We start from the raw sequence: 13,206 nt of genomic DNA on the forward strand, positions 1-13,206 counted from the left end.
AAAATGTGCGCATTTTTATGTAGAATACAACAAAAAAATACTCATGATTGTAGCTTTTATCAGTTTTGAAATATTTTCATATAAATAACGGTCAGTGCCAAAATTTCAACCTTCGGTCAACTTTGACTCTATCGAAATGGTCGAAAAACGCAATTGTAAGCTAAAAATCTAATATTTTAGTAATATTCAATCATTTACCTTAATTTTGCAACTAATTGGAAGTCTCTAGCACAATATTTCGATTTATGGTGAATTTATGAAAAAACATTTTCCTTACGTCCGCGCGGTAACTCTTCCGAAAAAATCATACATGTGATTGTGGTAATGTTTGCACCATTTTAAATTAGCCGTTACATAAAGTTTTATATATGAAAATGTGTACAATTTCATGCACAATACAACTAAAAACAACCCATGGTTGTAGCTTTTATCAGTTTTGAAATATTTTCATATTAAAAATGATAAGTGACAAATTTTCAACCTTCGGTCAATTTTGACTCTACCGAAATGGTCGAAAAACGCAATTGTAAGCTAAACCGCTTATATTCTAGTAATATTCAAGCATTTACCTTCAGTTTGCAACAAATTGGAAGTCTCTAGCACAATATTTCGATTTATGGTGAATTTATGAAAAAAATAACATTTTCTTTACGTCCGCGCGGTAACTTCCGAAAAAATCATACGTGCGATTGTGGTAATGTTTGCACCATTTTAAATTAGCCGTTACATAAAGTTTTAAATATGAAAATGTGCGCAATTTCATGTAGAATACAAAAAAAATAATTGAAGGTTGTAGCTTTTCTCATTTTTGAAATATTTGCATATAAATCATGATAAATAGAAAAAAAACCACGTTCTGTCAATTTTGACTCTACCGAAATGGTCGAAAAACGCAATTGTAAGCTAAAACTCTTACAGTCTAGTAATATTTAGTCATTTATCTTCATCTTGAAACAAATTCGAAGTCTCTAGCACAATATTTAGATTTATGGTGAATTTAGAAAAAAAAAACATTCCTCCCCTCCGCGCGCGGATTCTCCGCCACAAATCTCCGAAATGCGTACGTTCCATTCTCGGAATATTTGCTCAGTTTCATATTAGGCATTTCATAGAGTTTTATATATGAAAATGTGCACAATTTTATGTAGAATAAAACGAAAAATATTTGAAGGTTGTAGCTTTTCTTATTTCCGAAATAATTGCATATAAAAAAATATATATATAAAAAATTCGACATTCGGTCAACTTTACCTCGTCAGATATGGTCGAAAACTGCATTTGTAAGCTAATATTCTTACAGTATAGTAATATTCAATCATTTGTCTTCATTTTGAAAGAAATTGGAAGTCTCTAGGACAATATTTAGATTTATGGTGAATTTTTGAAAAAAATATTTGTTTACGTCCGTGCGTTACGAATTCATGCATTATATTGTGATGTTGAAAAAAATATTTGTTTACGTCCGTGCGTTACGAATTCATGCATTATTTTGTGATAATATTTTCTCTGTGTTGCTTTTATCGTTTTACAATGTGTTATATACCAAAATGATTGCAATTTAGTGTACATTACAACGAAAAAAAAAGTAACTCGTTACCTTTAACCGTTTCGCGCACAGCGCGATTTGAATACAATTATATATGAAATTTTGTTTTAGCGCTATCATATATCGCATTATTTATATATGATAATGATAATTATTTTCATTTCTGATGGTTTCATACTAAACTTCAGTCAATGACAAAAAAAGGAGCCAAAAATTAACTCTTAATCTTGAAAACTAAGCACGCTGTGATTTTTTGAAAAAAATATTTTTTCTGCTTCCGCGCTCACTCTGAAACACCTCCGGCACACGGGAGACATTTTTTTTTTTTTACCGCTTCGGCGTTTAAGGGTTAAACGCCTAAGCAGTATATTAAAAATCGTCTCCCGTATGCCTAGGAGATCTCAGAGTTGAGCGCAGAAGCAGAAAAAATATTTTTTTTAAAAATCATAGAGCGCTTAGTTTTCAAGATTAAGAGTTCATTTTTGGCTCCTTTTTTATTGTCATTGCGTGAAGTTTAGTATGCAACCATCAGAAATGAAAAAATTTATCATTATCATATATAAATAATGCGATATATGACAGCGCGAAAACAAAATTTCATATATAATTGTATTCAAATCGCACTGTGAGCAAAACGGTTAAAGCTAACGAGTTATTTTTTTTTTTTTGTATTCTACACTAAATTTCTATCATTTTGGTATATAACACATTGTAAAACGATCAAAGCAACACAGAGAAAATATTATCACAAAATGATGCATGAATTCGTAACGCGCGGACGTAAAAAAATGTTTTTTTTCAAAAATTCACCATAAATCTAAATATTGTTCTAGAGACTTCCAATTTGTTTCAAAATGAAGATAAATGATTGAATATTACTATACTGTAAGAGTTTTAGCTTACAATTGCAGTTTTCGACCATTTTGGACGAGTTAAATTTGACCGAATGTCGAATATTTTATATATATTTTGTTTATATGCAAATATTTTGAAAATGAGAAAAGCTACAACCTTCAATTATTTTTCGTTGTATTCTACATGAAATTGCACACATTTTCATATATAAAACTATGAAATGCCTAATATGAAACTGAGCAAATATTCGGAGATTTGTGGCGGAGAATCGGCACACGGAGGGAAGGAAAGTTTTTTTTTTTAATTCACCATAAATCTAAAAATGTGCTAGAGACTTTAAATTTGTTTCAAAATGAAGATAAATGACTGAATATTACTAGACTGTAAGATTTTTAGCTTACAATTGTGTTTTTTGACCATTTCGGTAGAGTCAAAGTTGACCAAACGTGGTTTTTTCCTATTTATCATGATTTATATGCAAATATTTTGAAAATGAGGAAAGCTACAACCTACAATTATTTTTAGTTGTATTCTACATGAAATTGCACACATTTTCATATATAAAACTTTGTGTAACGGCTAATTGAAAATGGTGCAAACAGTACGACAATCGCATGTATGATTTTTTCGGAAGAGTTACCGCGCGGACGTAAGGAAAAATTTTTTTATTCCATAAATTCACCATAATTTGAAATATTGTGCTAGAGACTTCCAATTTGTTGCAAAATGAAGGTAAATTATTGAATATTACTAGACTGTAAGAGTTTTAGCTTACAATTGCATTTTTCGACCATTTCGGTAGAGTCAAAGTTGACCGAAGGTTGAAATTTTTGCACTTATCGTTATTTATATGAAAATATTTCAAAACTGATAAAAGCTACAACCATGGGTTGTTTTTAGTTATATTGTGCATGAAATTGCACACATTTCCATATATAAAACTTCATGTAATGGCTAATTAAAAATGGTGCAAACATTACGACAATCGTACATATGATTTTTTCGGAAGAGTTACCTCGCGGACGTAAGAAAAAAGTTTTTTTCATAAATTCACCATAAATGGAAATATTGTGCTAGAGACTTCCAATTTGTTGCAAAATGAATGTAATTGATTAAATATTGCTAGAATATAAGAGTTTTAGCTTACAATTCCGTTTTTCAACCATTTCGGTAGAGTCAAAGTTGACCAAAGGTTGAAATTTTGGCACTTATCGTTATTTATATGAAAATATTTCAAAACTGATAAAAGCTGCAATCATGAGTATTGTTGTATTCTACATGAAATTGGGCACATTTTCATATATAATACTCCATGTAACGGCTAATTAAAAATGGTGCAAAAATTATGTCAAAGTGACAAAATAATTTCTGAGATGTGTCACTGATACTTTTTAGTGCGATAAGAAAGAAATTTGCGCTTGCGCGCCTGCATAACGATTGTAAACAAAACAACACCTTGATCCGTGAACTCCCAGCATCCCCCAAGGCGCGTGATTTAAAAGTTTTCGGCTGGTAGGCCTATAAGTATTTTTCCACGAATTTAAAAAAAACTTTTCTATGTCGACGTAAATTACATCCAGTCGGCACCCAGCAGACAATTTATCTCGACGTAAAATACGTCCAATAGGCGTTTAAGGGTTAATCAATTTATTTAATTTTATTATATGTAGTCTATAATGAAATAGCAAACATTTTAAAGAGCATAGTTATGAATTATGTGCCAAAGCTTATTTTATTGTCACACGAGAACTTTGCACTTTTTACTGAAATCAGAGAACGTGGCACTTATTATTGAAACCAGAATTCAGTGGACATGGTAGCACTTAATGATTACCATTTATTTTTATCTTGGTCAAAATTTGGATTGTGTTGTTGCCATCTGGGCAGCAGAAGTTCCATTTTTCTCCAGCTAGAGGAAAAGAATGGAAATAAAGAGTTAGCATTACAAGGTAAGTAGAGAGAGAGAATTCAAATGCTCTCGTATCCCCTTAGTCTAACAATGTAAAGAAACGTGTGAATATAGTACTGGCATCTTTGATCAAGTTTTTTTAATACCAGATTCCAATCAGTGGCCTTTCATTGAGGTTCTTCCATGATTAAGAGGGTTGCTTAAATGGCCTCAATTGAAGGGTTGATATTCTTAATGCAGATACCACCTGTTGTCTGCAAAGAAGTATCTGCTTTGGTAAAAAAGCATGCATTATTATTCTTTCAGTTAGTCGATTGAGAATAATGAATACTGATCAACATTTATCACTCCATTGTCACTGCAGCTTGCAAGCATGTATTTGTCAACTAATAAATGATCCAAGTAAATACCCCCTATGTGCCAAGTGTTACTAGTTCCACTAGGTAAACTCCACCAAAAGTTGAAATGTAATTTTTGTAAATAATTTAGGAGTTGATGTAACCGGCTTTTCATAAGTAGCTTCAGGGTCCAAAGAAAAAGTGTGAAGCTCTACCTTACTTAAATGACTAAGGATTCTTTACAGTTGTTGGAGTGACATCTTTCCACACCTGCACTCTTGCTTGTGTTCCTTCTAATGGAATATACCTTCAAATTCTTGAAGGAACAAAAGACTTGTGATATGGTTAACTTTTAAAAGTAAACTGTATCAAAATATTTTTATATCATCATCTTTAGTATTTGTAGCAGATTTCATTGTATGCTTGAAGGTACTATAGAAACCATTATAAGTAAATGGTTACAAGTAAACACTTGCTGAAGTATTATGTCATGGCTGGCAATTGTTATTAAATCTCGAGTTTCACATTTTTTTTTTCCAGACAAAATTTCCTAAACTGTCAACCTCCATCAAAGTCACACTTCAGTGGTGGTAGAGTAGTTATCAGAAAAACCCTTTTGAATTAAATGGGAAAGCTGTTTCATGAGGTCTTTCGTTGATGGCTGTTTGTTATTTATGTGGAAAGTTAGTTTATCAAAATGGTCTTAGATTTAACAAGAAAAATTGAAGCATGATTTCATCCATACCTTTGGGGAATAAAACCATGTTAATAGTTGATAGAATTGAAAATGCATGAAAAATGTACCATATTGGCATTTGTACTGGAAGTGTAGTTTGACTTACAAGTACCTATGTTAACTTAATTATAAGGATGAAAAAACCTTACACTTAATGAGGAGAACATCAGCAAATTTAAGGTGATATTCTACAAAAGGGAAAGTAAATTACAGAAAAGTTTCTCAAAGGTTTGATTGTGCTATGAGCTAGAAATAGCTTGTTTTTAAATTCTGAGACTCACTTGAGTTTTCAGCTTCTTTGGCTTTTCTGCCATTGAAAACTTGCAAACTGATTAAGAAGATTTTATGTCCATTCAGAGCACATAAAATGTACCATTGTTAATGAGGCCAGTATTTGCTTAGATATTCTTAATTTATGTTAACAGATGTACATAGCAACTTGTCTTAAGGATTGTCACCTTTAGTGCATACCAGTCATTGTCAGAAGAGGACAACTCAGTTGTAAAGGTTAGTGTCTGCTTGATTAAATCACTGATTTGTTTGTAGTGAAAATCTGACTCGGGCTGTTTAAGCAGGCTCCAGCATTTTCTGCTGCCACTCTGTATTTTACTGAGACTTCACCTATCAATATGTTGGTAATTTCTTAACAGGTTCTATGCTAGTTCAGACACATCACCCACCAGCCAGTGAGTTTAGAGCTTCTCAAGACCTTATCACACTTCTTTAAATTCTTCTTGGGCTGGATGAATTACCTTACAAGCCCAATATTGTACATTTATTTTTTATGCACTGATATGTTTTCAGTGTTTATATTGAAGAAATGTTTAATTTCTTATCTTATCTTGGTGCATGTTGATGATCAGTTTTCAGTCTGGTTATGTTTGTACTCTTTTTATCTGGTAAACTGCATGTAAACTCAAGTTGTCCCAAATCTTAACTTGCATTTACTTAGGTGTGAGGCAAGTTAAGCAGATTCACTTAGTCCTTTTAGTAGTGAATCGTTTTTCAGGGGAGTGGTACATTCATTACCCAATTATAGACGGGGATTTATATCCACTCTTTGTCATATAGTATTTAAGTTTTACCTTTGATATTGTGAAGCTGTTGTAATGCATGAGAATTATGTTAAAACTATAGTAATAAAGAGAACTGTAAGTTGCTTTGCTCAAATATTCTAGGTCTTAAAATAAATGTGTTTACCTGTACTTATTATGTTTCTAAGAGTATCCTTATTATTCTGTCAGATGCTCTTTAAGAAAATAAATCAAAGCCAAAGTTGTTCATTATCATTATACATACTGGGATTGAACCTATTTTTATCTGCTGCAACAGCATGGTACGTGAACGTGGTATTTTGGGTACTATAGAGCAGAGCTTCCTACAGTATTCATTGTCAAGAATAGTGAATGTGACTGCCATGGAATTTTATGTTTTGAGGTTTTAGCACATATGATTATGGTTTTGATGTCTTGCATCCCTAGTAGCAGTGACTATATTCAACTGTCTCCTTGGGATTGGTCTTTGAATGGATCCACCAACAATTTATTTCATGATTCAATTTTTCATTCAGATAAAGTTAGCATTAGTCTTACATGTATACGTATACTGGTTCCACTGCATTAGTACTAATACTGTGTAATATCCAAAGTGGCATCAGACCTAGGGTTGCTATATTTTTTAGTGATGTTTGTTAAAGAATTGGATTTTTAATATGTCTGTTTTTTGTCATAAATATGATAGAATGCTTACAACTGGAAAATTTGAGCAAGCCTCCTTATCAGTTGCAGACAATGAATGATTAACTTAATTCATGAACAGACTGGCCATAGTGATGAGTAACTATTAGTCCACCAATGAAACCACTGTAGATTAGATGCTTTGAAGTTAACAATTATTTCAACCACTTTTTCTCAAACAGACAGTCAAATGTATAGCCACCAGTGTCAGATTTATTACATTGTATTAGCAGAAAGTTACATACAAAAATTCATGACTGCCACACTCAGAGATGAATGGTGACAAATAGTAAGCCATAAAACATTATGGCATGTACCCAGTAAAGTATATGCATTACTGCAGCAGTAAATAAAGATGGGCTTATATAAACTCCAAATGAGAAATGTGCCTTGAACTTGTTTCTAGAAACATGAATTTCTTGTAAAAAAAGCTATATGTATTATAGTATACTTCAAAATAGGACTGAAGATAAAAAAAACTTGTCCCTAGATCTCAGTATTACCATACATACTTTGAGACTTTTCAGAATGGTTTTGGAGGCCTTTTGATTAATTTAGCATCACCTGAATGAATTGAAAGCTTATAGGCACAGTTGCAAGTCTTAGATTGTCAGTTTTCTTGACATTTAAGGGCTTATTTATGCAAAACAGAGATCTAAGGGTGTTTTAATTTCATTGACCAGTATATTTTGTTGCCATGTTTTGCTTAATCATTTCTTCTTCATTACCTTTGTTGCGGAACCCAGCTTCAGGTAATTATACATCCACACCTATCATATTTGTGAAGTATGTTGTGCTTTATTATTAGATAAGTGTTATGTGATGGATAAGAAATATGAAAATATTTTAATTATTATTTTCATATTTTGGAAATTTACAATGTCTTTTTCTATTTACAAATACGTACTGTGCTGTTTTGTATGTAGTTTCTTGTCATTATTACCTATCGTATCTTGTATTTCCTGAGAATTACTACTCCTTTATGTTGAATTCCAGAGATCGAAAGAATTTCATGGATTTACGAGGTTGCAAGTATGTTTTTGCCAATAAAAATTCCTTGAGCAGTATTCAGCAAGTTCTTCTGAAGCTCAAACAACTTGGCGAGTCAGTTTCATTTTTCAACAACATTAAAGGTAAGGAAAATCATTTTACAAAACTGTGATGAACTTTCGTTTTACTTCAAAGAAGCATTTTCTAATAGTAAGATGAAGTCTGATTTCCTTATCTAATTTTCTACTGAAAATTATTGTGATCTTTTTATCAAAACAACCATAACAACTAATACAAATCTATTTTTCCTCTCCTCTCTCATCTTGATAGGTCTACTACATGTTCTTGTGGTGCAAAGGCTACAATCCTTGACTCTTATCACAACCAATTCTTCTTCCAGGCATTTTAATGCTTTGTATCATACTTGTGACATTATCATCTTTTTAGTACTGTCCCTTAAATTATATGTTCCTGACTTGTGTAGAATTCTTATTTTCTTGAAGACCAGCTAGGTTCCTGTCCTGACTAGTTATTAATTTGTACTTAATCCAAAGTTCTGCTCAATCCAAAGAAATGTGAAAATTCAAATTTTTCAGAGTATACCATCTCATTACTTTATGATGGTATTCAGCTATCACTATCTCAAACACAAATCCATCTCAGCTATTTGAAACACGTGGAGTATTTGAATCATTAGTTTTGTTCTATGGAGTAATTAATGTCGAATTACTAGTGCTTTTCTATTATACTTCTTCAGGGAGTTTAATGTTACAGGATTGGCCTTTTGTAACATTTTAATAATCAAACTTAAGGCTGTGTTAGGTAAGCCTTCAGAAGATGGCTTCACTTCATGCTGTAAACATGACTAGCTTTTTATTCAACAACTTCAAAGCTGTTTATATTGTTGTTGATAGTTAAATTCTGTTCTCTTTCCCATTTCTACTGGTGTCCTTTGTCAGTAGTATTCAATTTACCATAGAAACTAATTATAATAAAACTGGAATAAACAAGTCAATAAAAAGTTTCGATTTTAGTCATGATTTGCATAGCAGATTAGTAATTTTTGGAGTGAGTAACCATTCTGAAAATGCCAAGTGCTTTTACTTGTCTAGAAAAGACAGGCTAAAAGGGAAAACAATTCTCAAGATAAGTTCAACTACTGTTTGTATGAACACTTTGTTAAGCTCATCATTACTAAGGATCACATCACCACAGTTTGAAAGGTTAGGTCATACTGCTGGGTTGGAGGCATCTGATAAAAGGATTTCTGGCATTGGAGTAACTGGGGGCATGCTTTCTTCAAGGTGCTGAATTTTCTGATAACACCAAAAATCTTTCTGGACTCTTGCAGAAGATGGATCTAGAAAATGTTGTAGAGAGATGGATACCAGCTGGTATACAGTGGACCCCTGTATTCACGTTCTCCGGATTTGCGGACTCACACATTCGCGGATTTCTCTCAGGAACGTTTCCCCGCATCATTCATGGAAATTTCACACATTTGCAGTATTTTTCTATGAGAAATATCCACAAATTCCTGATTTTTTTCATCAATTTCATCATAAAATGCAATTTTTGTGATAAAACTTAAAAAAAAACCAAGTATAAAAATTTTTAGTGGATTTTTCTTGAGTTTTAACTAACAAAATAGGCTGGTTTTAGTTTTTTCATAGGGGTTCCAACTATTCGCGGGTTCTAACTATTCACGGGGCAGTCTGGTACTCATCCCCCGCGAATACAGGGGGACCACTGTATACCTTTAATTGACAGGAATGGATTTGAAGACAGCTGTGAAGAACTGGACTTTTTCAGAGAGAAAATATGTCAAACAAGACATGGCAGAATCTGTGGGAGGAGCTTTATATAAAAAAAGTCTAAATTGAATAGCAAAAACCTGAAATTTTACCCATGCTCTTATACATGGTACTAGATCTGACTACTTTTAGTTAATTACAAGGTTGAAATCTTGGCCAGTTTCAGGTAACCCATGTAGATATTGGCAGTGAGGATAGGCTAAGTGATAAGTAGGACAAAAACTCTGAGGTTCATTGGGAGCACTCAAGCAGCAGGCTTGAAAGTGGGAGACCTTTTCCAGGTAGACAAAATGGAAATAATTGAACCTGAACCAGGAAATGTATCTGCTAGGTGAATTGACAAATTGAACCAGCAGCCAGGGGCATAGAAATAGATGGCCAAAGTTGTTGATTTAGCAGGCTATCCTCTCTTCACCTTTGCAGCAACAGACAGGTTACTGTACAATGTTTGTTCGTCATGAACTTCACTTTGTTGTCTAATGCTAAAAGCATTTCAGATCCTATTGCGTAAGACTCAAAGAGTATCATGTAATATAAGATTTTGGGCCTCGTCTCTGGAAAGGCCAGGCATTAATGTTTGCAAAGATTTAGTGACCCGTGATTCTGTTTACACCTCGTGCTAAGATCTACAGTTTCTTGATGTGGAGTAAACTGAAGATTGGCGTCAACCTCCCTGATGAGATCAACATGAAACTTTTAGGGTTATGAAATCGATCACCTTGAAAACCTGAAGTCATAGGATGAAAGTAATTACTATGAAAGTATTACTGATGTTTTTATAAAAATTTGTTGTAACTGGTCAGAAACTCTCATTAACAGCTGATGTTCTCTCCAGTGAAGTGATTAACAGCTTGGCCAATGATTTGCATTTACTTGAGAGAAGAGTACTTGCAGCACATAGGGCTCACTCTCATTTAGTTATTACCAAAAATTCATAGATGAAGCACTTAGTTGTGTGATCTCAGAGAAAAGGTGACAGAATAACTATACTCAGTTTTTTTCCATCTGTCCAGCCGCCTGTGGTGTTTGTGTATGGTAACACTGCGTCCGGGGCTTTAGATAGTCACATTCAGCTTACATTCAACAATAATAACAATATCCTATTTCGAATATTAACGGTGTAATTCGCATACAGTAAATTATTAAAACGCTTTTCAGTTGCAAATGTACACCCAAATATCCTTTTATTTACCTAAAATTTACACACAGCGTAACTATTTAAAGCCCGGGAAGCAGTGTTTCCATGTAAAAACACCACAGGTCGACGGACAGATGAAAAAAAAACAGAGTATAGGTAATGATGATTTAGCTTCCTTGGAGAGGGCTTCTAGGAAGAGTTATAGAAAGTAAACCCCTTTACCCTTCTTGCATTAAAAACCTCTCTTTGCTATCCATTCATACTTTACTGCTGGACCTTGACTTCTGGTCTATAGTCTCTGTCATTCAGGTTCACCTCCATTCACTCTCTGCCACATCTAGCTACATAGGCCAAATTCAAAGTCCCATTCCTATTAGTACTCTGGCAGTCTCCTATCCTATGCCCTGTCTGACTGCAACCAAAACATTTTAAGTTATCTATCTTCCTACAGTCTTTGATCAAATGACCATTTCCTCCACAGCCAAAGCAAGTATGTACTCATTGTTCAACTACAAGTTGATTTCTTATGTCCTACTCTCCCACATCTATAACAGGTTTTCTCCCTAACGTTCATCTTTGCTTGGGGTCCTCTGATATTTTCACTGGGCCTATTTCCATTATGGCACTGTCTTCCCACATTTACATTTCGATACTTTTCTCTACGTCTACTTAATGCCAGCAAGGACTCTGTGTCGAGTGATCTCTCCATCCTAGACAAAGCCGTGTCCCTTCTAATCAGATTAGCCCATAAATTAGCACTGAGGTGAGCCAAATATGAAAACGCCTTGCCCCCAGACTGCAACAGACTAGCAAGCGAGGAGGCACTCACCAACCCTTCCGGGGACCTGTCGGAAGCTATCTTGGCAATAACCACAGACCAGAGGTCCAGCCACAAACTGTCTGCAACATAGAGGCTGCCATAGATTCCAATGCTGAGCCATCTTGCGGAGACAAGGATGGAGCCACCGACCTCACCTGTTCCAAAGTCAATCCCGGCTTCAGGCGAATGACATCTGGGTTAAGATGGCTTGACAACAAAAAAGCAGAGCTCGTTGCATAGTACTTCCTATGTCTCGTAAGAGGCAGGGGTAGTAGTTTGGTGGAGCCCCTAGAGCGAAGCAAACCGTCCTGTCCGAAACAGAGGCGTTAACCTTCTGCAAGACCGACTGAACGTGCCCCGACAAAGGAAGCTGAAGAGATGATTTGGGGTCCTGAGTAACTCTCACCAAGGCTTCCAAGCAAGATGACCGAGCTTGAGTCTTACTTTCCAAATTGTTAAACCCACGAATGAGATCAACAACTTCTAAAAAGGAAGACAGAAACTCTTGCGTGTCTCCCTCCTCCTGCTCCAGCAATGTAGACTGACGACAAGAAGAATGTGTAGGCTCCTCTAAGGCACCTTCCCCACCAAAATTAATGGAAGGGTTAGCAGTCAAACAGCCCGAAACCCCAACTAACCTGTCTGGGCTGGGTCCGTGCGTCGGCTTCTGAGACAAACCCACAATAACACTAGGAACACCACTTACCTCAACAGATGCCTCAACATGTCCATGAATGGTCACGGGCGTGGTGGACGTACGTACGTGAGATGGGGGAGAAACTTGAACACTCGAGATTGAAGGAGAATCCCTTAGAGTCGAACTCTTGGAAGCTCCAGTGAGAGAGGCAGGCAAACACTCCTGTTGCACCAATTCCGCACTCACTACCTTCAACCTCTTGAGGCACCTTGAGATCCTTACGGCAATGAGTAGGCCTTGGAGAAGAAGGAGCACAAATATCACGTGCACGGGCAGGGGAGGTTGCAACATGCTCGCAATGTGCATGGACGGGAGGGTAACTCCTGAGATTCGAGGCAGAGGACGAAGCATCCCCTGCAGATCGCACACGGGAAGGAGCACTAACACTACCCGAAACAACAGCACTCTTGGGAACACATCTGCGTTGTTCCTTCCTTGAAGGCGAAGGAAGGGCAAAGCTCTTATCCTTCCAACGCTTAATACGCTGACGGGGCGTAGAGGGGGGAAGAGGGAGAGGAGACAGCACTGGTTTCTTATGCGCACTCTTCTCAGGAGGCGGGGACAAAGTAACACATTTCCTACCTGTCCTCCCAACCGATAAGGCAGGCAACTTCACATCCAATACAG

General features: G+C 35.4%; 2 protein-coding genes across 5 annotated transcripts in view; one reads left to right on the plus strand and one right to left on the minus strand.

Moving 5' to 3' along the window:
- Window positions 1–13,206, minus strand: part of LOC135219427 (choline/ethanolaminephosphotransferase 1-like) — a 433,147-nt gene that overhangs the window by 281,394 nt on the left and 138,547 nt on the right. The gene's annotated exons all lie outside the window — the stretch shown is intronic.
- The window catches only part of LOC135219425 (uncharacterized), a gene marked incomplete in the record, with an annotated part of 88,272 nt that overhangs the window by 51,071 nt on the left and 23,995 nt on the right, over window positions 1–13,206 (plus strand). The window contains 1 exon segment of the mRNA XM_064256200.1: window positions 8,117–8,253. Coding sequence (XP_064112270.1) covers window positions 8,117–8,253 — 137 coding nt within the window.

Source organism: Macrobrachium nipponense, chromosome 1 (genome assembly GCF_015104395.2).
Source record: "Macrobrachium nipponense isolate FS-2020 chromosome 1, ASM1510439v2, whole genome shotgun sequence".
Lineage (NCBI taxonomy): Eukaryota > Metazoa > Arthropoda > Malacostraca > Decapoda > Palaemonidae > Macrobrachium > Macrobrachium nipponense.